This window comes from Anarhichas minor, unplaced genomic scaffold (genome assembly GCF_050575085.1).
Source record: "Anarhichas minor isolate MPS153535 unplaced genomic scaffold, ASM5057508v1 ptg000011l, whole genome shotgun sequence".
Taxonomy (NCBI): domain Eukaryota; kingdom Metazoa; phylum Chordata; class Actinopteri; order Perciformes; family Anarhichadidae; genus Anarhichas; species Anarhichas minor.
This window is the reverse complement of record NW_027466457.1, coordinates 13,812,370-13,837,065: the sequence shown is the minus strand read 5'-3', so window position 1 is coordinate 13,837,065 and position 24,696 is coordinate 13,812,370. Positions and strand designations below refer to the sequence as shown.

General features: G+C 43.0%; 1 protein-coding gene across 1 annotated transcript in view; it reads left to right on the top strand.

Annotated features, from left to right (window-relative positions):
- The window catches only part of LOC142947745 (unconventional myosin-IXAa-like), a 125,174-nt gene that overhangs the window by 76,772 nt on the left and 23,706 nt on the right, over positions 1 to 24,696 (top strand). The window contains exons 9-17 of the mRNA XM_076089539.1: positions 2,038 to 2,127; positions 7,523 to 7,639; positions 8,753 to 8,887; positions 16,298 to 16,419; positions 17,896 to 18,037; positions 20,407 to 20,602; positions 21,911 to 22,030; positions 23,943 to 24,018; positions 24,401 to 24,532. Coding sequence (XP_075945654.1) covers positions 2,038 to 2,127; positions 7,523 to 7,639; positions 8,753 to 8,887; positions 16,298 to 16,419; positions 17,896 to 18,037; positions 20,407 to 20,602; positions 21,911 to 22,030; positions 23,943 to 24,018; positions 24,401 to 24,532 — 1,130 coding nt within the window. The remainder of the gene's footprint in view (positions 1 to 2,037; positions 2,128 to 7,522; positions 7,640 to 8,752; positions 8,888 to 16,297; positions 16,420 to 17,895; positions 18,038 to 20,406; positions 20,603 to 21,910; positions 22,031 to 23,942; positions 24,019 to 24,400; positions 24,533 to 24,696) is intronic.

Genomic DNA, 24,696 nt, shown 5'->3' with positions numbered 1-24,696 from the left:
CAAGCCTGTTACCAAGAGACTAATACATGGAAATGTACCGGCTAAAGACCAATCACCAGGCTGCAGAATAGGCTTTGCTCTTAGTCGAGGGATTACCAGGCAGTGTGAAATGAAGTCTGATTATGCCACCGCCCCCTACACACACCGACACACTCTCAAACACACACACACACGCTTCTGTGTTCATGTCAAAGCCTTTACGAAGGAGCCAGTTGACAAACCTAGATCCATAATGGTATTAGCTATAACATTAACACCCTTGACTTTTGTACATGAAGACATCAGGCAATCACATAAAGACATGCTGTCACATGTATTCACACACACACACACACACACGCACACACCTACACACACACACACACACACAAGTGGTCTCAGCAGCAGCTGTTCGGCCCACTCCCATAATCCCTGTGGATGGAGGAGAAGTGTGTGTGTGTGTGTGTGTGTGTGTGTGTGTGTGTGTGTGTGTGTGTGTGTGTGTGTGTGTGTGTGTGTGTGTGTGTGTGTGTGTGTGTGTGTGTGTGTGTGTGTGTGTGTGTGTGTGTGTGTGTGTGTGTGTGTGTGTGTGTGGTGACATCTGCTTCTCCCAGTGTGGCCCTGTCATCAATGGTTTGTCACGGGCCAAGTTTAGAGTCGGTGTGAACTCAACACATAGCATTGTGCTGTATGTGTAGTGTTTACGTGCTAATCTCGGCCAGCTGTGTTTGTTGGAGGCATCTGAGTCATTACCAGCTTAGTAGGTGTAAGGGTTGGTTAGGGATGAGTGATATGGATACAATCTTCTGGTGCTATTGAAATGTATATTGTAATATGTTGGATCCAGATGTTTTCTGGAAACTCAATTGAGAAACTTCTTATACTGTAGATTAAAAAAGGGGGGCGAAATACTCTCCTGTGAATATTTCGCATCAAAACAATTCATACCGGCATTAAAGGGTTTTAACAGATTCTCACAGGCAAAGCACCAACTACCAGGGTCCTACTGACCCAGAGCAGCATATGTCAAGCTACTGTAAGACATTTTATTGAGTTCCCCCCGCCGTCTAAATGTAAATGTCTAGGGCTTTTATTGTGAAAGGTTAGAACAGAACAAGTGGATCTGGTATGGGCTGTCTTTGTCGAGGTTGAAAGGAGTAATAAAGTTTGCTTTGTTGGTTTGCACCACTGAGCCTCTGTGTTGTACAATATAGTGTACGTTCTTATTGCTCATTGTAATTAGTTGATGCTTTTATTGTGAAAGCTCAGAAAAATCATTCTCATTCCGCAAAAACATTATTCTGCTTTTTCGTCCTGTAATATTTCAGTTCTGTGTGAAAGTATTCATGACAAAAACAACCAGATCGAGAAAATATATTGACATCAAACAACCACATTTATTCTGTGAAAACAGTTCTATAGAGTCTGGAGGCAGCTTTTTTTGGAATAATCTCTGTTTTGGCTCAAATAATCTACATATTTAAAAGAAAGCATTGCAGGGAGGGGGCAGGGGGAGTATGCCGTTTATAATGTGTGGGCATTTATCAGGCTGGGATGCTCTAACAAAAAGGTCTGTTGCATTATGGGTAATATAGGATTCTGCATTCATTGGAGCCTGACCCATACAAGGAACTAAAAGGCTTGATATCTCGGCCTCTGCTGCCTAATCTTTAATCCTTCTTTTATTTCATCCGTCTCCTGTGAGTCCTCCAGATTTATGGAAGTGCAATATTACATTTCTGGAGAACCCCTTTAATATAAGTATGTCCTTGGAGATTATTGGACTGTACCACTGCTGCATATTGTCGCTTTTACTATTCTAATTACTTTCTCAATTTGAACTGTCAAATAAAAGCCACGATGTCCCTTAACTCTTGCTATGATCAGGGGTCCCGTACAAGTTCATTTTTTAAATCCCTGATGCTGTACGCATTCAGTGTTCTCTAATAGGTCACATCTTTAACAACACATCCCTTCAACATCACATAAGACCTCTAAAGTGACACCAAACCCTGACCTTGACCTCATCCTTGTGTTTTTTTTTTTTGTCCTCTTCAGGTCAAAGAGGAGATGCTGCTGGAGGCACTGACAACCAGGAAGACGGTGACCGTGGGAGAGAGGCTCATCGTACCCTACAAACTCGCTGAGGTGACATTTCTATACCCGCAACATCCACGTACAGCACCATATCAGAATGTGACACCCACTCATCTCAGTCTCAAACACATAGACTTCATCTGACCTTCTAAAAATAATGACCTATTGCCAGTAAACCCCCCCTGTGAGTATGTCTGGTCCCTTACTGCCACCACACAATTAATTCAGATTGTTTTTATAGTCCATTAGATTTGGCACCAAACACAACAATGCATTGACAATAATGCGTCTCATATTCTTAGTGACCAAGTGGCAGTAATGAACATTCGGGGTCATTTTAACACGTCTTTATCGTTCGCTACTTAAGGTCAGAAGGGCCTGTGTGAGTGTGGCAGGAGGGGCGTGTCTTTAGTAAATTCCAGTCAGTCTCAAGAAAGCATATTGTGGCCGAATGTTTTGTTATGAAGCGCGTCAGCTGTCGGGGAGATTCTGTGTTTGTGTGTGTGCTTGTCTGGGGAGTTTGTTGGGGCACTTCCCCTCCAGCCCCCACCGCTTCTCTCTGAGGCTCTTTTGATAGACGTCTCTTCCTCTGCAACTTCCTGTTTCCTGTCGAGTCAAGGGAACAGGGCGACTTAACCCGGTCCACACAGCCCTCTGGATTTACCTCCAGGATGCCTCGGTTGACCTAGGTAGACTGCTCTGATGTCGGTCATTGTGCTTGTAAATATTAAGATTCATTATATTGTTTTTTTCAATCTCTCCATCCCCAAAACCTTCGATGGTTTAGCAAAGAATTTTTGTCTGAGGAAGGAAACGCTACACATAGATAGTCTGTTACGCTGCTTCGGCTCCACCTCCCACCCTTCTGATCCAACAATGGTTGCTCCCGCTCTCTCACACACACACCCCCCCATCCCTCCAGGCATGTGGTCTGGTCTCAGGAATGTGCAGCCTCCACTGGAATATACAGTACAGAGGCCAAAAGCCAGATCCAGAGTCTGTCTCTGTTTGTCTCTGTGTCTCTTTCCCTGACTGTCACACATGTTTGAAACACATACAGTGAGTTCCCTTTTTCTCGACGAGCTGTGAGACAGAGGCCCAGGCGGTGTGATCAGAAACTTAATCATGGACTACAGCTTTGATAAAACCCTGTCCTGCAGCTCCTGGTTTCACGCCTTGGAAGTTCCCTCCTGTCCTTTGCAAGATGGCCTCATTTTTAAAGGAGCGAGAGGCGAATGGATGTAGAAAGGCCTGGAGAGAGTGAGGCAGCGACCTTTCAATCTATGAATGTCCCGTAATGAAAAATCATCGAATCATAGAATAGCATAACGAGACATCCCCAGAGTCTTAGTGCCTTAATGTATCTCTCTCCCAACATAAATCCTGCAATAACGGCGTTTTTGGTCATTTAGAGGCAGCAGAAACAAGGGCCGTGGGAGCGAGTCGAGGCCACCTGCAGAATCCATAACACGCCTGTTTTTATACAAAGGAAATGTGGAAAAGAAAAAAAAGAACCTGGCAAACGTTGCCGGTTCTTCTAAGAAACAAGTTGTTCCTTCTTGAGATGATGAGAAAGGTTGAGAAAAGGGTGCAGCTGTCCCATCCACCCACGGCTGAGTGTGTGACCTGCTGAACCTCACTGTGCTGCAGAGTAGAGGCTGGTATTTCCCCAACTTCAGCCAGTAAGATCCATAAAACTCATTGGATGCATTGTGGTTGAGTCAGGTGGGACGCATTCATGAGCTGCACAGTAATAATGAGAGTAAAAGTAATTTTTCTATTCAAGCAGGGAAACTGTGCTTTGCAGCTTCTGAGGAGGTCAGAATCTTTCAGAAGTGCCTTTGTGGCCAAAGGTGCAACATTTTACTTTTGAATCCAGCCTTTGATTCTTTTCCCATGATTCTTTTTCAAGACAACAGGCCATGTTGTTGGCTCAGGCTGTACAATCTTAGTCTTGTTATATAAAAAGTCAGATTTTAAGACCTAGTTCACAGCACATTGAGACTGAAAGGAGAGCGAAATAAAACTGGAAATATTGATGAAGTCAGTAACAACATATGGTGTAATATTGTGACCAGGAGTCTGTACAAACCAAATGTCTACCAGAGATTAACCTCACATAACCAAACAAGCAATCGTTGAAAACAGATATTGTAAAATGAAGGGGAACTCCAGCTTGCAGGCAGGTTTTTTAGTCATGCTGGGTGTTAATAATCTTGACCTCTGTGGTTTAGCTGAGTTTAATTCGGGTCACATCTGCATCTGCGACATCATGATTGGGCGAATGTGTGTCTGTCAAGATAAGGTGTGATGTCTGAGTGCAACATTTTTGACGTGGCTCCAGATAATATGACTCCACCACTTCCTCCTTCCTGTTTAAAAAACAGACATGGGGGAGGGGAAGTGATGGAGAGGGGGGGGGGGGGGGCATCAGGTGCTCATTCATATAAAAGGTTCTGCATCCTATTAGAAACTCTTTCAAAGGTGTTGAAGCCTCAAAGTGAGAGTGTAGAGGTAATCCCCCTTTGCTGAGGGGTTGTAAAATGTCTGTAATGTATGTACACTGATAGACAAAAACAACAACTCCATAAATACAAATTAGAAGCACATGCAGGTTGGCATATTGCGGTGAAACACACACACACACACAAAAACACCCTGCAGCGAGGAAGCTAGCGGGCCACGTGCAGCGTGAGCTCATGCTGCTGCTTCACACCTCCTGTGGTTTTCAGGAGAAAGAAATGTAACCAAAGAGAACAACAACTTTCCCCCCCGAGCAGAACCGTATAATCACTGAGACCTGGTTCAAGGGCCACCGTTACACATGTCTCTGATAGAGTCCTGCTAATTCTTATGGTCCGTTTCTTGGGTGGCCCTCCAGCTAAACATTTTCATCCCATTTGCTTCCAGCCATGTTCCCTCCTAGTTCTTAACTGGTCCCATTGTGTTGAATAATTCAATCAGATGGCAAACACAGAGATGATTCGTGCTCGGTGAGCATGTCAGATGTTCACATCTCTCCTGCCAATCCCCTGAGTTCCTGCTGAAGCATTTAAAATGGGATTCTTCTCATCAAATGTTGTATTATTCATAACAATCTTGCATAACTTTGTGGGAGCGGGGACGTCACGATCCTGCTTGCTAAAAATACCATAAACAATCAATAATGCAAGAGTGAAGAGGCCGCTTTCAAAATGCACAGTTCTGCTTCATCGCGGCTGTTGGCTTGATGTGGCCTCAGCAGGCGATGTTTCTGAGGTTGACCGGGTTCACAGTGACCCACAAAGGCCTCTGAAAGAGAGGGATATTTTCATAACTGATTTAAGACTTTCTGTTCAGTCTTAATGTCGTAGTTTGAGTCGGTGTGCCTGTTTTTGATCATTGTTTTAGCGAGCTTTAGACCAACTTCCTCTGGCAAATTTAGCTTCATTTTAGTCTTTATTCAACCAAATCAATTGAAAGATACGTTAAAAAAGTCTGTCTTAAACCAATAATCAGGTGCCCATATGAACATTGCAAAGGTTTTGATGGATGTAATCATTTCTTCTGCTCGTACTGGCCATTAAGAGATCCATTCTCAAATCCAAATCAATAAAAGTGATGAGGGACAAAATCTGCTGTCCTTGAGTTGGACAAGTCGTATGTTCATCTTACAGTCTTTATAGTACAACATTCAAAAGGGGGATTTCAAACTGCGAGACGCTTTCGATGATCACAGTTCAATAATCCGACTGAGGTGCCATTTTGTTTTCACTTCTCTTATTCTTGTTCAGCTGTTTCGATATCATCTACACCTGTTGCCATTTTTCTGTCACTGTATTTCATGAGTTTATGGAGATAGTGTCCCCATTCTTAATCCTGGCCTACCAAGCTCTGGTTGGATTTCTGCAACTGGTGGAAATAGTCATCAATGGGGACAACATCAGAACTAAAAAAGAATGGCTCCAATTTCACTGTAGCGAAGGAATTCCTGGATTTATGTAACTCTACGCTTCGATCCAAGTGGATCTACGGGGATAAGATCCACTTAGTCTTTCTAAATTGGGGTCTCTGTTGTAATGCACATGACTATTTCGGGTGTTCCTGCCATGAAAATGTTTGACCTAGTTGAAGCAGATTCCTTTTGCCTTGTTCCACTCCTCATTCAGTCATAACACGTCTTGCTGCCAAAGAACGTGCTCCAAGTCTCCATATGTTAGCTTAGCATGTCTTTCATCATGTCTAAGGAGAAAGCGTATAGTTGCTCTTTGGCTGGTTGAGGCGTAATAATGACTCCTCTTGGCAGAGCTGTTTTTTATGGATCAAAAGCGATCCATAAAGAGAGTTGTCCAAATAGTGATCTGGAGGCACTTAAGGCTCTGGCTCCTGACTGAAAACACCTCAAATATAACAGCACTTCACACAGCAAGACTCCCAACCTGAAGAACAGTAACTCAGAGTTGTGAGCAGTGTGGGAGCTTTAACACCAACCCTGTGTTTACCCTCTAAATACAAAGTGGCTGTTGTTATAAACCTTGAACAATGTAATGATACCAGCCTGGCGTTTCCCATCTCTAAATTACAGTTGCATAGTTGCTATCAGACTGTTTGCATGTATGGTACTTGAGCTCATACTGTTGTTCCAATGATTCCTTCTTGAGAGAGATTAATGCCGGTTGACTGTTCTCATGTACTCATTTTACCAGCTTGGTGCTACACTAGTGTTGTTTGTACCCGATACCACTCTAATGTCTGTTAAGTTATGCTAACTGTGAAGGAAGAACCAGCTGGATGATTAGCTTAGCTTAGCATCAAGGCTGAAAGCAAAGGGAAACAGCTAGCTTGGCTCTGACCAAAGGTAATAAAACACTTGCATCTTCGCTACATAACTCGTAAAATGTGGAGATGCTGATAAAGAGTTTTTTTTCTTTAGACAAAGCCAGGCTAGCTCAGCTTCTCCCCGTGAGAGCAGACCATTAGACCTCTTCTCCGCCCACTTCACACGTTTAATATGACACTGATCCAGTCCCAGAGAAGACAGAGGGGACGTTAATGTTGCGTTCGTCTCGTTGCTCTGACCAGAAGCTGCTGCAGTTGGCAGGTGTTTGGGTTTGATGCAGTGAAGTCGGAAGCCACCTTCAATAACAGTCAACCAATCTGCAGAATGACTTACCATTATGCTGTTGAAGAAAAAGAGCAGCACTCAATAAAGTACAACGAAAATAAATAGGTTAACAAAGTAGGTTAGGAAGTGTTTAACTGGTTGCATAAGTGTTCCTAACCACCTCAGTGAAATGAAAATGGTCAAGCAGAAGCGGAGAGTCAGTGTTCTTCAGTAAGGCTGAGAGTGAGAGGGATAAAACAGTATTGGCTCCTGTTCAGAATTTAGAAATCCATATGTTTTTGATCAGGAAGAAACTAACGTGTTCTCTCTTTGTGTGTGTGTTGTGTGTGTGTGTGTGTGTAGGCGGGCACGGTGAGGGACTCCATGGCCAAGTCACTGTACAGCGCGCTGTTTGACTGGATTGTGTTCAGGACCAACCATGCCCTGCTCAACAACAAGGACCTGGAGGACAAGTCAAAGGTAGGACTGAAAACACACACACTTAATGTATGTGCTCAAAAATAATTTAAAGACATATCTGGAGCCAGCAGGGGAGGGGGCCCTTTGAGGGCCAATCATGAAAGTCCCTCCAAAAATTGCAAACATGCAAACAGTCTGGAGGAGAAATATTTACCTCCTAAATCAACACACGTCCCTTTGTCCCGTTCATGTCTTCTCTTTGTTCGTTTTGTCTTTCCTCACCTTCATTTGTCGGACTCGTTCTCCCCATCCTGCTGCTGTCTGTCTGTCAAGACTAGATTTCTCTGCTTTCTGGCTTCCTCCACTCCCAGAGGCAGGGAGTGGTGTGATATCAAGATTCCACTGTGTGTGTGTGTGTGTGTGTGTGTGTGTGTGTGTGTGTGTGTGTGTGTGTGTGTGTGTGTGTGTGTGTGTGTGTGTGTGTGTGTGTGTGTGTGTGTGTGTGTGTGTGTGTGTGTGTGTGTGTGTGTGTGTGTGTGTGTGTGTGTTGGAGTGGCAGCTGGCAAGTCAAACCCTGTGGGGGCATCTAAAGGATTAGAAAACGTGTGTGTGTGTGTGCCAAGAACATTTGGGCAGATGGCATCAAGTTCCCCTTAGCTCAGTTTACCCCCTGTGGTCCATTGCTGCCCCTGCGCTGTGTGTGTGTGCCTCCCTTGGCACTGACATCATCTGGGTGTGTGTGTGTTTGTCGTCCCTCGATGCTGTCGGGGGGTCGATGAGGTTGCACTTTCTGTCAGGGTCATTGTTCTTGTGTGCAGATAACAGTTCATACGAGCAGAAAAGAAGGAAGAAGGCCCCTCAGAGAGAAATAAAACACTGCGGAATTAAATTGGAAACAGCTTTCACAGTCCATTTCATAATGAAAGGCCGTCTTTGAGTGGATGGTGCATATTAAGGATATATGACGGCATGAATCTTATTGACACCCAGGGGACAGCTGGGTCACTGGAGCTGTAAAGAATGAGATATATATATATTTTTAAACGCAATGAAATACATCATCATACATTTTTACTGATGCTGGCAGTGTTGCCAGAGGATATTTTTTCATATCTTGATCCCATAAATGTGTAAAATATATAAGGAATCTGAGCTGTCTGTCTTTTTCACCAGATTCTGTCGATAGGAGTCCTGGACATCTTTGGTTTTGAGGATTACGAGAACAACAGCTTTGAACAGTTCTGCATCAACTTCGCCAACGAACGACTGCAGCACTACTTCAACCAGCACATCTTCAAACTAGAGCAGGTACAGTCTTATTATCTACTCTACTCCTCCTCTCCTCTCCTCTCCTCTCCAGACAATGATTATTGTTTCAGCTGCTGATCACACGACATTGCATGTTGTGTTTTATTGCCTCTCTGACGATGTTAACAACACAGAAACATTCATACGTGATTCGCTCCGGTGTGTCTCGCTATCGTAATGACGTCATAATGGCGTCACATTATTGTGACTGTTACCCGTTGTTCAGAAAGTGCCTTCATGCTTCTGATTGATTCCGCTGATGGAGGCATGAATGGGCGCTCCTGACTGAAGAGATGACTTCCTCTTCAGTGGAGAGCTCTGAGCGCAGTGCAATCCGGTTTAACACACTGAGAGAGGAGCTGCCTTTGTAAGCTGTGCATGTTTTCTGAGGGGTTTTTCCACACGTCTTGGTTGTTTTCTCTGATCTGTAGCATTTTCTACTTTCAATAATGGGCGTCAAATACCGATGCTTGGGCAGTTTCCCTCGGCGTCCTGATACAGATGCACAAGGCCCCCTTTCTATGGATGGATACGGCTCGGCTAGTATATATAGAATAATATATATAGTGACCATTTGCTGGTTTAGAATTTGCATAGTCATGACTCAACTGCACCTTTATGCAAATTAAGTCAGCGTATCACAAGGCAGCGGGGCTTGCTATACCAACACTCAGATCTAACAGTCAAACTAGACAGTGCTGGTCAAATATGATTCCCTTATTGCATTGCCTATTTCTTTCTGTGCCTCAAATATATTCAGATACAGATTTTTGTGGACTATAAATTCAGAAAGTTTGTCGCCCGGCTGCCATGTTGAAAACAGCCCAGCAAGCAAGTGGCTCCCTTTCGGCCGGAGCAAACCGGACTGTTTTTGGTTCCGCCGCGTCACGTTAAGGGCGGGAAAGAAGGGTGGTGGATGAGACAAAAACACGGCCGTCTTCCTCAGGGGACCGAAGCTAGAAGCTGAGTGCTTTTTACTGACTATGTGATGTTATTCCATTGAGTCACACGTTTGCAGCTTAGGTTACGTTCTAACCCTAACTACGTGGTCTTGTTGCATAAACCTAACCGCCAGCGTTTCACAGTGTTAACCTCGGTCAAACCTTAAGTGTCAAGATACTACTCAAAATACTTTTTTCTGTCCGTGCTGCAAAACATGACGAGAACAGATGAGACCACGCAAGAAACGACTTCTTCGTGCCCAGTGTGTAGTTCAACTAGCGTTCTCTACATTTCTGACATTCATGACCTGTAGATACGTCTTTGGGCCAACCCCTATCAATCTATGGTTAAAGTAATTATAAATACAAAAAACCTCTCAGTCGCTAAATGGTCACATGCTTGAATGCAAGAAAAGGACAGAAACCTTCATAATACATTGTCACCAAACATCACCAGACCTTTCACTTCAGCCGGTCTCTGCTAGTTGAATATTCCCTTGTACTGTATGAGTGCTTTGTGCTGGACAGCCACGTTCCCCCTGACATTACAGTACAAGCAGCTGTAATTATGTAGCTAGGTTAAGTTAACACGCACACCCATTAAAGTGAAAAAGGTCAGAGGAAAAGTGCTGCATGACCAGAGGAGGCTGACAGGCCGGGTTATAGTGCAGCAGTCAAGCAGAGCTGCTTGTTTCCTGACAGCTAAATGCAGCTAACGCTTTTAGCTTTTTGTACGTTTTCTCTGACTGGGTTTGCTTTGTTTGTTTACTTTTTATGCCTCTAAATGGCCTCGCTCTCCGTTTCTTTTTTTTTTTAAATCTTCTGGTGTAAATTTCATCACCGTTTCTCTTCATTATAACGACTGTGCTGATCAGAGAGACGTCAGCATCATGATTACACTCTCACTATTCCACTGAAAAGGACTATTACTGAACCACTAATCCCTGACCAGCTTTATCTTGTATTCGTTATATTCATTTATTCAGTTTTCCACTTTCAAACCACTTAATAACATATCCATAGAACAAGTAAGAAAGCTGTAAGAGGGAAAAGAGAGAGATAATTAGTCTCAGTCGGTTGGACTGTGTCACAGAAGCTGTCGCTCTCGCCTGCTTCGTGCTGAGCCCTGATAGGCCGTGGCAGGTTAGCGGGCGGGCCCGTCGCTGAAGGCCAAATGAGAAAGAGCAGTGTTTCAGTAAACGAGTGCAATAACGTCCCTTCAACCTCAATGAAGATCACAGGCTGCCGATGCCTCTGATGGTTCTGTTATCTGTGTCTGACAGTTAGCCCTCAGGGTCCTCACACACATATACACACACACTGCAGGATCTAACATGTACTAACAAACTGTAAATGAAAAATTGACGGTTTAGCACTCTGGGGCTTTAATTTTACATCTAGAGTTCTTCTCTGCTGAAGCTGAAGCTGATGGTCATACAAGTTAAGATAATTGCTATTAAGGCATCAATAGAAGTCAATAGAAACATTTTTATTTATTTATCTATTCATAAACAATAAAAATATAGAAATTAAACTACAGCACTGTCGGTCTAATCGATCAATGTTCATTATTAAAATTATGGAATAAATTGCCGTTAAAAACACAAAACAATGTATCTGATCATATTCGTCAATAGAAACTGAAAAGGAGACTTTTTATCTGTTGCCCCGGACATTAAAGAGTTACTCTAACAGCAGACATACAACATAACATACGTTGTGATGATCGATGTAAACTATACTGGATCCTTTGAAACAATAGATGATGCATTATTGACTGATTCTCATCCACCCAGGTCAGGACCGAGGACTAACTGACAGGCAGCTGTATCCGTAGATAGTCAGATCTTAATCCGTTTGCTAGAAACCCTTCCTCTACATTTTACTAAAAATATAAAATGCATTGTGATTCTGTAAAATATTTAATGTTTGTGTTGTCAGTCTCTCTGTGGCAGCAGGTGCTCCTCTATCTCTCTTTCGATTTAACCTTTCGCTTGAAGTTTTTTTTTTTTCCTGTGTTATTTTCAACTCATAAGTGTCAAAGTGCTGTTGAGACGCTCGCCCTCACAGGACGGCGCCCGGAGTTCACGTTTATTATCCTTTAATCACTGGGGTCCTCTGAACGTTTGGCTCTCGGCCTGTCTTGTGTTTATTTGACAGGACAACAGTCGAGGTGGCCGCTGAGCTCTGAGGCCCCTCTGAGGCAGGTTGGTGTAGCTTCCTCATCGAGGGTTTCCAGATCTCTACTGATTTGTGTTTGTTTGAATAAAGTTGTGCAGTTCACGCTCGCGGGCCCCCTCTACCCTCGGCTTGACGTCACGAGGAAAGAAAGCACTCCACACCTCGTCTGATGCATCGTGTTTAGCCTTTAGCTGCTGGCACTCAGTTACCGTTTAAAAGATACAGAAACGTTCCTGTCTTGCATAAACTCAACAAACTAAAACGGTATTATACTGTGTTTTTTGTTATTTGTTGTGAGTTTATTACCAAAATATTAGAAAATGGCAATGCACTCATTTAAAAGAAGATCGTGGCTTTTGATAACCCAAAATGGGGATGAAGTTTCCAGATTTGTCCATCTGCTTACCTCAAATATCTTTACATGGTAGCAAGCCATCTTTAGAAATGTGTTTGTTTTTGTTGTCACTGTGTTTACGTTTTTATTAATTGTGGGAGGAAACTGCGATCACTGTGAGCATAGGTTTTATTTAAATATGTGTTACTAAAAAGGGGCAACTTCTATTCTTAAGTATTATCTACAAATATCTGAAATGTATTGAAGAAAACACAAGCAGCCCAAGTTCTCCAATCAAAGTTCTTGCTGACTCCACATGATTTCTTTGTAGCCCTGATATATAGTCACATTTTTTTAGGCGGTGGTCATCAGCCATCCAACTAAAGGAGCTCTACTCGGAATTCGGAGCATATCTATGGTTGAGAGATTGCCTCAAAAGGGATTTGAACATGGCGATAGTGAGCCAGCGGCTAGAAGCTTACAGTACGAACAGCGCACACAACATTAGCCAGCCAGCGGGAAACGCAAACATGCTGGCACGACCGTACGAGCTACGTAAACAAAACACAGAAAAACTGGAATAACAACACACACAGAGAGACATTTCTCCACCATATCCTTACATAGAAAATAGTAGTTTGCTGCTATATTAATGGTCTAAATGTCGTATAGAGAACCTTTTGAAGGTGAATATCTAAGAAGTATTCAGCTGAAAGTTTGACTTAAATGCAGCATTTGAGGATATGATGAAGACCAAAACAATTGAAATTAACCGCTGCTTTCTCTCTGTCCGTCACTCTGACTTTGAAAGGTGATTTTCCATCAGCGAGATTTTCCTCTTCTGCTTTCTCCGGGCTTCACTCTCCTCCAAGCCAATCAGTTGTTCTTATCAGCAGCGTGTGTTTACCTTCGGAACAGCAGCCAAAGCTAATAGGACCACACCAAACACAGTGTGTGTGTGTGTGTGTGTGTGTGTGTGTGTGTGTGTGTGTGTGTGTGTGTGTGTGTGTGTGTGTGTGTGTGTGTGTGTGTGTGTGTGTGGCACAGGACCGTCACCGCCTTAGGAGCATTATCATAATGCTCGTTCACAAACACATTCACACTCTCTTACATACAAAAAGGGTACCAGCATGCAAAGGTAGAGACGTGCATGCATCACCACGTACAAATACAGTGTGCACAAGCTAACACACAAACCTGTTTGTTATGCACGCATAAACCGCCACCGTTACAGCTTATTTTACAGTTAGACCCAATGCACATTCCTGTGCATTGGGTCTAACTGGCTGCGATGCTTGAGGTGGAGTCATTTGTCTTCTTACTTTCTCTCCTTTGCATACCTCCAATCAGAAGAAGTTACTCTCTGACACCAGGCCAGACAACAACATACGATACAATATACTTTATTGTCCCCATCGGGAAATTTGTCTTGGATTTAAATGCTGCATACATGATATGACACATAGCATATTGTCTTATCGTTATAGCTGCCTCTATAGTAGTAAATAAAAGAAAAACAGTCAAACAAAGCAATATGTACTAGAGCACATTGCACATATTGTACAACCAGATAAGAACATATTTGCACGACCCCCGCATCGTATCATGAATCTATTGCACGACTCATTCAGCCTCGAGCAACATTATTCAAAATACTTATTGAGGAAGGCCCAAGTGTGTTTTTAAAACGGTTAAGTTTACATGACGGTACCCTACACCGCCTACCGGAGGGCAAGAGCTCGTACTCGATGTGGAGAATGTGGGATGGATCCCCAATAACCCTCATGGCAGTCTGTACCAGACGAGCAAGCTTGGACAGAAAGATCTCTGTCCCATGCTGACATACCATACCTGACTATACTCTCTAGTAACATAATCCTCTGATCCACCCCATACGCCATGAGTCTGCGTCAACAGTGTAGTCTCTGCTTGGGCTAGATTTGGTGTCAATATATATCATTCCTAGAGGATGATTCCTAATGATTTGTTTGCTCCCCTGACCTTTTTTTTAATCGGTTTCTCGAATTTGGAATTGACCAACAAAAAGCATCTGGAGAAGAAAAACACTTGTTTTCTTTGACTTTTTCTTGAGCTCACAGCTTGTATATTTTATGGTTTACACTTTATCTCCTTGTGTTTGTACTCTATTGTCTTCTCCGTCTGCTTTTCTGTCACTCTCTTTTCTCTCTCCTGTAAATGTATTTGTTACTTCTGTCCTGAAAAGAGGTTCATAAAGTTTGATTGATTTTGTCTAGCGCCCTCAAAAACAGCTCTGTCCATGATAGCAATTGCACATTGGAAATATGAACTTCTGGGTGGGTTCTCATGAGAGCATATTCATGGGACCCATAGGATCAGACTTGTTCCCCCACCACCATCTGCACAAAATCTTCCCATTTATCCTAAATAAGTACATGTATTTTCCGAAGGGGAGCAATTTGTCAACGTTGCACACAAGATATTAATCTTGAACAGGCATGTCGGCATAAGATTTTCTAATCACACTCGTGCTTCCAAGAGGGATAAATCCTTTTGTTTCTAATGATCCCACTGCTTTTCATCTAACTATTGGCAACGCTCTAAGAACAACAAAATCAGCAGTGTGTTATTCTTTCCATCATTCATTTGGTATCGGGAGATGTATAGAACACTGCAGCATCTGGAGGCTGCTGCCATAAGCGATTTTAATCACTGTTGTTATTGATTTTCCTGACACAAAACACCCTCCTTTTCTTCTGTTTTTGTTCAGCTATGGCTCCCTGCCTCGCCAGTGCTGACCCTTAAGTTTTAGTGTCATACTTTGGTTTGCTGAGTATGCTCTTTTCCAGCAGTCCAACAGTAAGACACACTGTGACCTGAAGCTGCTGGAGCAGGAACTCTTTATTTACCTTCAAATGTATCTCAACAGTATTTTTCCAGGGAGAGGAGAACGTTACCCGCAAACCTCCCCTTCCACTATTTCCTCCCCCACTGTTCCTCCCAGCTGGCAGTGGGGTTGTAACTGGTGTCTCTCACTGGTTTCTCCCATCGGGGTATTAAGAGGACACAGGTCATATACCTCAGTTGTCATTGGCCCCAGGGGCCACATAGATGTTACCAATTAACTGTGGTTTTACTGATAATCTAAAAGCAGCCAGGTGTTTTCATCGTGGGGGTTCAGATATTTTTTGTCCTGTGGAAGCATTGGTTTGGTTTCATACCACAGAGAGTATGCACAAGTGTAGATTTTGGCGGTCCCTGCGGACAACAGTGGTAGTGTTTCTGATCACCAGAGTCCCTTTATAAGACCTCTCCTTCTACTGCAGCAGGGTCTGACAGTTAGCCCCGCTCAGTCCTGGTTCTGGTTTCCCTGTGCCTCCCTTCGCTCCAGCAGGCCCAGCAATACGGCCTGGGTCTCCAGCAGCGTGGTGTTGGCTCCCAGCAGGGACCGGCGGAGCAGCGAGGCAAAGCTCTGCTCCTGGCAGGAGGCCCCGCTGGAGTCTGAGCTGGACTCTGGTGAACCTGCATGATTTCGTTGGTCTTTGCCAGATTTCGACCTGGTGGCACCGAAGTCAAGCGTTATACAAATAGCCAATCTTCTCGCTGGCGGTCTCGTTTACTAACGTAGGTCACATAAGGACGTCCATGGTACATTGGGACTGAAGTTCCTCAACCTAACTTTAACATGCGTGAGGAATGACCCTGTCTTCTGACGATGTCATGAAAATGTCCTCAAAAAAAAGACACTGAACCCTCAGATTGTTCCTGTGTACAAAATATTGTACTACTGTCATTGTGTGCGTATGCGAATATCAACTCTCTGAAAGTGTTGATAGTCTTATTCAAGTAAAGGTTGAAGATAGTCAATAAATACAACACAATGCCTTTTTCTCTGTAACACCTTTCCCAGAACATATTTGCCTTTAAAATATCTACTGACCCAAAGTATTCCTTCCTCTGTGTTTCCCTCTGCAGGAGGAGTACAGGGCCGAGGGCATCATCTGGCACAACATCGAGTACATCGACAACAGCGGCTGCCTCAACCTCATCAGCAAGAAACCCACAGCGCTGTTCCACCTGCTGGACGAGGAGTGCAAGTACGTCACCTGCTGAATTCAGAGTTCATACTTTAGGAAGCAGCGGTTAGCCGAATAACTATAAATGAAAGTTCTGTGCTTCTGGTTGGAGATAGATAGATAAATATACATGGTTATTGTTGGCGTATGTGGGGCACCAATTAGAGGGCAAAGTAACGTTTGTAAAGGATTAAGTCTTTTCCCCCGTGTAGGTGTCCAATGCCTCACTGACTTATTCTGGTGAATCAAAGAGACAAACTCTTCCTCATTAGCTTGATTGGTACCAACGTTAGCGCTTACACCAGGGCTGAACCAAAGCACGAAGACATGCTTATTCCTCCTCCAGCATCTCTCGATCACGTTTTTTCCTCTCCCTCTTTCTGAGGTGAAACGCTCTCCTCCTGCAGGTCAGCACTCTGCGTCTGCATCTCTCCCCTCCATAAATCAAACCCAGAGCTCTGCCCCCCCCCCCCCCCCCCCCCCCCACCCTCGCATAAAAACACATCAGGCGGTACACACACAGCCATATTTATCTATGTTAGCCGTCATCTTACTTGCCACTTAGCATAGCTGGTTCATCTGGATCTAATAACGCGTGGAATGGACCAAATAGTGTGTATATGTTTGTGTGTAGAAATATGTACTGTATGTGTGGAGAGGGGTGGGGTGGGGCGGGGGAGGGTGGGACCACTTTTGGAGAATTAGGGTCAAAGGGGGATCTCTGAGGAGAAAAATGAGGGAGGGACAGGGTCTCTCCTGGGGTTTCATGCTGTCACAGGAAGGAGCTTCATGCTAAATGATTACACAGTAAGAAAGAAAGACACTTAGAGATCTCATCATTCACAGTTAGTGGAGCTCGCGGGGCTTCGGGGCCTCTGGAGAAGTGGATTAGGTTTCTGCGGGACAGGGGGGCGAGTGTGGGGGTCCATTTCTACAGTAACAGCATCAAGCCTTAAGCCCCCTGCGGATATACCGCAGCCAGCAGTCAGTTTCAGAGGTGCCAGGCAGGAGAGGTTTAGATGATGTGAAATATCCCCTTGAGGTATGTTGAGGTTAGAGGTAAATGGGTAAAATGTGCGTGAAGCAGATGTAAAAAACACCAAAGATGAATATCTAAGCAGAAGTTCTGCAACTTTGGTTAAATTTGAGCCATGGCATTACGTTTGTGGCATGTTTTTAATCCCTGAGAGTTATTGGAAGGGAGTTACAGATGTTGTGTTCTTTCTTTAAACTTTGAGAAATGCAGGGTGCAATCATCCGCTGCCACGGTGGCGCTGCTTTGTTGTCAAAAGTAGATGAAAATAAGAATTGGAATAGTTTGTTGTTTATGCTATTTAGCTTCCCCTGCTACCACGAAACAAGTGCCAAAGAGTTTCCCAAAGAAAACATTTGTTGGTGCTTTAAGTTTAAGGTCAGAAATGTATTAATTTTATAGTCTTGACTTTCAAATTTCAGTGTTTTGAACCTGCGTCTGATTAAAACCGCTGTTTCCTATAGTTTCCCCCAGGCCTCCAATCAGACCTTGCTGGACAAGTTCAAGCGACAGCATGAAGGAAACAGCTACATCGAGTTCCCCGCTGTCATGGAGCCCGCCTTCATCATCAGACACTACGCTGGTAAAGTCAAGTACGGAGTCAAGGTGAGATGCTCCTGTGTGTCAGTATATGCGACAATGTACACAAGTTAAGTGTGTTTGTATTGTTTGCACACCAGCTAACTGTACCACTAGCATCCTGCAGTATTGTGGGATAATCCTTTTTATTTTTGTTTTATTAACCCAAATCTAAAATGAACTCTGACTCTTTGAGTTTTTAACTGGTGCAAAGCTTCACACGGAACTCTGGTCCGTTTGCACCAAGCGGGTTTTGAGTGTTTACTTATACAATTTACAGTTTTATGACACATGAGAACAACTGGATTTCATTTGAAGCTCATTTGAATCAAGGCTCTCTAAAATGTGAGTCGCTGTTCTTTCAAGTCATGTCAGACTTTATTCAAACTGAAGATTAAGACATGTTTTGAAGACAGGGCTCCATCAGGGATTTGTGGTTACATCGAGATAAATGTTGACTTCTCTTTGCCAACAGAGGCAAACCACAATCTGGATTAATGCTTATTCAGATGTTTTTTCAGGTGGTTTGAACACCGAAGACATAACGCAAAGGCAAAACTACAGTGGCTGGAATCAGATTTGCAAACTTGTTTTCGAGGTTTTACAGCTGAGCTCCGGATGTCCTGATTGTATCAACTGTTGCCTGATTTTTATCTTCCTTTGGTCGACTTAATAAAGAACAAGTTTCATTACAACTAGCTGCAAATATATGAAGATGGAATGTTTTTATTGTGGATTCAAGCCAAGCAGTTGCTCGATAACCTTGTACTTCTGTGGGCGTCGAACCTGCCGTGTAGGTGTGTTACACGTCAGTATGTTAAACAAAGTTTAATCACAACAAGCTTCCATTATCTAACAGTGAGGAAACCTATACATGCAACATGGCTCCTTCAACAGAAGTGAAGCTGGCGCGCTGCGTGTTGTAAATCAGGATTTGATCTTTTCCTAATTCCTTAAATGTACATTAAACAGAACTCTTCTGTCCGTGTGGTTAAAGTCTAAAATCGAAGCTTCTCCTCGCTTCACTTAAACCTTCACGGATCTCTGCAGCCGACCTACTTGTTGTTCTGTCGACACATTTCTTCAGCTAAACCAAATTCTCCGTTCGCTTCCCAGCTGCGTTTTGATAAGAAGCACATGTGCTGGAATGGGGCAAGCGTATTGTTGTTTGACTGTTTAATGTAAATCCATAACAGTTGGTTATCGTGGAGGTGGAAAGGTATCCAATGTCCACTGAGAGCCAAGGAATTGTTTGGTGTGAATCGTGTAGCGAGAGCCAGAGTCGTTGGCTCGCTAGTGAACGCACAGCTGAGTCGAATCATCCGGAGAGAGAATACGTTGAAGGGTTTATAGTTCATAGCTCTGTTATCGTAGTGCAGCTTCAGTCAAAGTGCTTAATTGCATGCAGACACACGAGGCCGAAGAAGAGAGGGCGCTTAACTTTGTGCGCTTAAGCAAGAGTTTCTGCACCTCATATTTAAAATCCGGGTCAAGTAGAATCTGGGATTCGTTTCCAAACAGATTATACATGTTAGGAAAAAGTCGCTGAAAACGTCTTTCACCATTTTGAGTGTGATTTCTTTCTTTTTTTAAATTTGGCTGGGTGGTTAATAACACATGTTTCTGTGGTGGGACAAACACCAGTCTCCTGGGTGAAAGTCCTGTGTTTGTCTCACCCATTCATCCACCCCGTCCTCGTCCCTACGCTGACTTTCTCTCTCTCACTACGTCACCGGACTTCAGGAGTACGCTCTCATGATAGGCTGAAAGCAAAAGATGTGTAGTGATGACACACAAAATGATTAAAGGAATTGGCGAGTTATTCATTCACCATTTGGTGATACCAGGCTGGCCTACCAGCACCTCTAAAGTTCACTAACCAACCACGTGATATCTTGTTGCTCCAAACAAAAGTGAAAAATAACATCAAGTTGCCTATTTACTCGCTTACTTTTCTTGTCTCCCGCCCCACTTCAACTTCTTACATTTTAGTTTTTGTACAGATTCAACAAACAAGATGTAACATGTTCATTTCTGAGCTTTAGAGGTGCTGTTGTTACAGGGCCAGGCTAGCTGTTCCCCCCCCTGCTTTCGGTCTTTATGCTAAGCTAAGCTAACCGCTAGGCTTCATATCTAACAGATGTGAGAGTGGTGTAGATCTTTGAAACATTGGCACGTAATGTCCTGAACAAGGCAACATGTTCTGCTTGAGTTTATGATTTTCTATTTCTCTATTTTGATATATTACTGAAACTGCTAAATGTGCTTTTTTGATGAGAAAACATCAACAACAGGATAAAGAAGTTATTGTTGTCTGTGTATAATCATGATAACCTCCGTCCCCAGAGGAATAACTAACGCTTGGCTGGATGCACATGTGCCTTTCCTTCATCCAGGACTTCAGGGAGAAGAACACTGACCACATGCGTCCCGACATCGTGGCCTTGCTCAAGAGCAGCAAGAACGCCTTCATCTGCAGCCTGATGGGAATCGACCCAGTGGCGACCTTCCGCTGGGCCGTGCTGCGAGCCTACTTCAGAGCCCTAGTGGCTTTCAGGGAGGCCGGCCGCAGACACACCCACAAAAAAACTGGTGAGGAAACGTCTTAAGTCCCAATATAGTAAAGAACGAGGCAGCAGCTTGAAGGTTAGAAGCCCTGAAAACCTGTTTTCTCAATCAGGATCCTACATGAACACACTTTGATCTCAAGTTAGAATAGTTTGGGTTATTTTACATGTTTTCTTTTTCAATCTCACTAATGACAATCAAATCTATTTTATTTTATGTCACAAAGAAATTTGTAAGATGTGAAGCCGAGTTTTCATTGGCTTCAAAGCTACACAAGAAACAAATAAAGACAAAATAGAGTCACCACTAAACACCAAACTAACATTCTGTAGAGTCCAATATGACGTGACATCACTTTACATTATTAAAGATGTAAAACAAAATCATTTTTTGTTTGTGGTTAAATGATTTGTGTTAAGTGAACTGACAACAACAATTTTGAGAAGCAAATGTTGTTTATGCAATTTACAAAGCAAGAAATCCCAATATCTCTTACATGTGATTTGTTTCTCTGTTTTATATCATTCTAAGTGAAATATCTTTTGGTTTTGGACCGTTTGTCAAACGCGACAAGAATAATTAAGATCTGCAATGGTAATAATCCAAATGATGAATCCAAAATGAAAATATACATACGGTGCAGCCCTAATTGTGGTATTATTTTGAATAATAAAACCTCAGTTTGAACCCAAAATACCTTCTCCTGCATTTTGTCAGAAACACAAAAGAACTCAAAAGTAGTTATTTTACCTCCCAAGTTTGTAGCACACGACAACAATCATGTGCTCAATATAATGTTTCCACATGACTGTTTGTGTACTAATAGATGATCTTAACGTCATCGCTCAACACACACGTGTACTGAACTGTGAATCTGTACCGGGAGGAAAGCTGTTCTCACACTGAGACGTCCAAACTCCTGTTTTAACGGAGCCAAGAACAACAGGGTGTGTTTGAGGAGGAGGTTTAACTTCTGCTGTTGATGATGGAGGAGGAAGAAAAAAGGTGTTGATCTTCTTCTGCAGTGTTTATTTTCACAAAGTGGGAGGAGCGATACAGTGCAGTGTTTGAAAATGTCCCCACTGACCTATCTCAGAGGGGTTTGTGTCTTTGTTCTCTCTCTCTAATTCTTATCTTCCTTTTGTTTTTGCTGCTTTTCTTCTCCTGCTTGCTGATTCACCTTCTTTCCCTACTTCCCTTTTCATCTCCTCTTTTTTATTCATATTTTTTCGTTTCTTGTCTTTTTTATTTAACATATAATACATATATATATATATATATATATATAATTCTCTTCTTCGCTTCCTTTTGCTCTCCATCTCTCTGTTTTAGGGAACGATGCAGCAGTTCCCTGTGTTGTTGTCAAAACCGTCGACAGCTTCAGTTTCCTTCATCACCCGGTTCACCAGAGGAGCCTCGAGATCCTTCAAAGATGCAAAGACGAGAAGTACAGTAAGTAACTCGAAATACCGCGAGACTCTCCGCTGTATTGTATCGAGTCATGAAGGTCTTCTGTCTTCTGGTTTCCCACTGCAGCAAACGGGGTCCGCCTCAAAACAAACAAACAAAGAATAAAAACACTTTTTGTTGTTGTTTTTTTGCAGTGTTTTCATCCAATTTCACCTTTTTTTTTTATCAAACTTTGAGAAATTCCCTTAAAAATAATAATGATCAATTTGCACACACAACAGACACGAAAGGCGAATAATAAGACAACCACTGTGCAGTTGTTTGTTGAATTGAAGTGACCTGAAGTTCTCCTAAAACCCAATCAGAAGCTGTTCACTATACTCAACCCATGAAATACATTCATTCCAGGCTGTATTGAAGAAGTCGTTGGTGGTGAAATTGAGAATTATGGATCGCTGATGATTTTCAGCCTCAGTGAGCTGGTTTTATTACAGCTGTTAATAAGATATTGGAAATCAGAAATGATCTGGGTCATTTTGAGCTCTGGTCCGATTGGCTCACCTAACAGCGGAGACTTATTCCCACGCACGAGTGACCAGACCGATGAATCAGTCCCATGTGAACCGGCAGCGTTTGGATTTTCTGGTCGTCCTTTTCCCCAAATTTAGCTTCAGATGTGAACGTTTTTTATTCTACATGTGGGGCTGAGTGTGTATTGTGTGCCTGAACCTCCAAGTGTCACATGTCCTCATGTTGTAAAGCAGCACTTTGTTTTCATGCACATGACTCCAGTGAGATTTCACTGAAATTGATTCCCTTGGAAATTCCCCAAAGATTTTCCCCCCCTGAAGGGAAACTCCACTGATTTTACACATCAGCATCAGTGATTTGTACTACTCATGATTTATACTACTCAGCCTGTAAAAACTGTTGCTTGATGTCTTTTGTTGTTGAGAAATATTAAAATAACCCTGTTGATGTCATCAGGCGTTAACTCGCCTTGGGTTGGGGGACTATGAATGGACGTCCTGTGTTGTATAAGATGGCGTGGATATTTATCAGGCTTAGGAAAAGGAAAAGACACTCAAGTTGCATTATGGGAAATGGAGGATACAGCATTTCTTGACTCATCGTAGAGACCACAAGTTCTCCACCTCTGTCGCATCAATTTAAACCATTATTTTCTTTAAATCTGGATAATCGGTCATTTATTTCATCTTTGGACAGAGCCAGGCTAGCTGTTTCCGTGTGTGTGTGTGTGTGTGTGTGTGTGTGTGTGTGTGTGTGTGTGTGTGTGTGTGTGCTGTCTGACCCCAGTTTTGTAAAATAAATCCTTGGATAGTAAAAGCAGTGGGTTTAAACTTTTACAAGAGAAAACCCCGAATGTAAACTGGAAACACCCAGCTCATTAGCTGCTTGTTTTCATATGTAATGGCTCCATCGGTATTACTGTACATTTCCCACTGCCAGCTCCACCGAAACACACACTCTCTCTCTCTCTCACACACACACACCCCAAACGCTTGGGGCCGACTGGGGAAAAGTAAAGCCAGTCTAAGACAAGAGCAAGATGAAGCTTTAGTAGTGGGTGAATGTAGCCAGATAGCGCAGATAGAGAGAGATAAGGAGAGGCTGTAGTCAGAAGGCCAAGCAGGTTCTTTCAACATACGCTAGCCTATCTTTTCCTGTGTTCTGTTTTCAGTCCATGATCGTAGGAAGCAAAACTATAACTTTGCTTATTGAATACTGGGGATGCATTTGCTTCACTTGCTATTTTTGCCCAGGCAATCACAATACAGTGTGTCCATGGTGGAAGCAATGTGGTGGTTGGACTATAAGATGAAGTGATGGGGGAGTCCGACATGCTGTGGTCGGAGATAAAAATGTCAATAAATAAAACATGGCTTTTCCTCACATGTGTCCTCCTCTTCCCTCCCCCTCTCCTGTCCTCCAGGTATCACTAGGAAGAATCCACGGACGCCTCTGTCAGATCTTCAAGGCGCCAACACCCTGAATGAGAAGGCCAGCTGGTGAGTGCGACCCAAATACAAGAGTCTGAGTCAAATCTGCCTCGAGGGGTTTCAAACTATATGCACAGTGTACGACACCCACCATCTTTTGACCTTCGGATGAGGAAGAATTTAACCCCAAAAACACATCTTATTAACAGAGTAAAAATTATGATAATAATAAGTATTATTATTATTGTTACTTTAACAAATGAAAAAACATAAAACAGCAGAAATATAAATAATGGATAAAAATACACAGCAAGAACAAATAAGAAGTAACAGATAAAATACTTAAGAAAAAACTGAAGTTTAAAACTGCAATAAACAGTATTTCTGATGTCAACGTTATCTCAAATTGCTCTTCACTCCCTTTCTCCCCCCCCCCCCCTGCCTCTTGCAGGGATGGCTGCAACGGTCGCAGCTCCAGGTCTGGTCGTCTGTCCTCGACAGGAAGTCCCGCCCTGGAGGAAGACGGGATCTTCCTCAACTCGACCAGCAGCAAGCTCCTGGAGAGAGCGCAGGGCATCCTCCTGTGAGTGACACACACAGAAACTCACCTATTTAGAAACTATTGACTCCAATCCGTTTGTCTAAACTGATGGATTTAAAATCATGAAAATGTGAACATCACTCAGCTGTGGCGGCTCTAATCAATCGTACTGATACAGTCGATATGAGCAAGGAATTAGTTTCAAC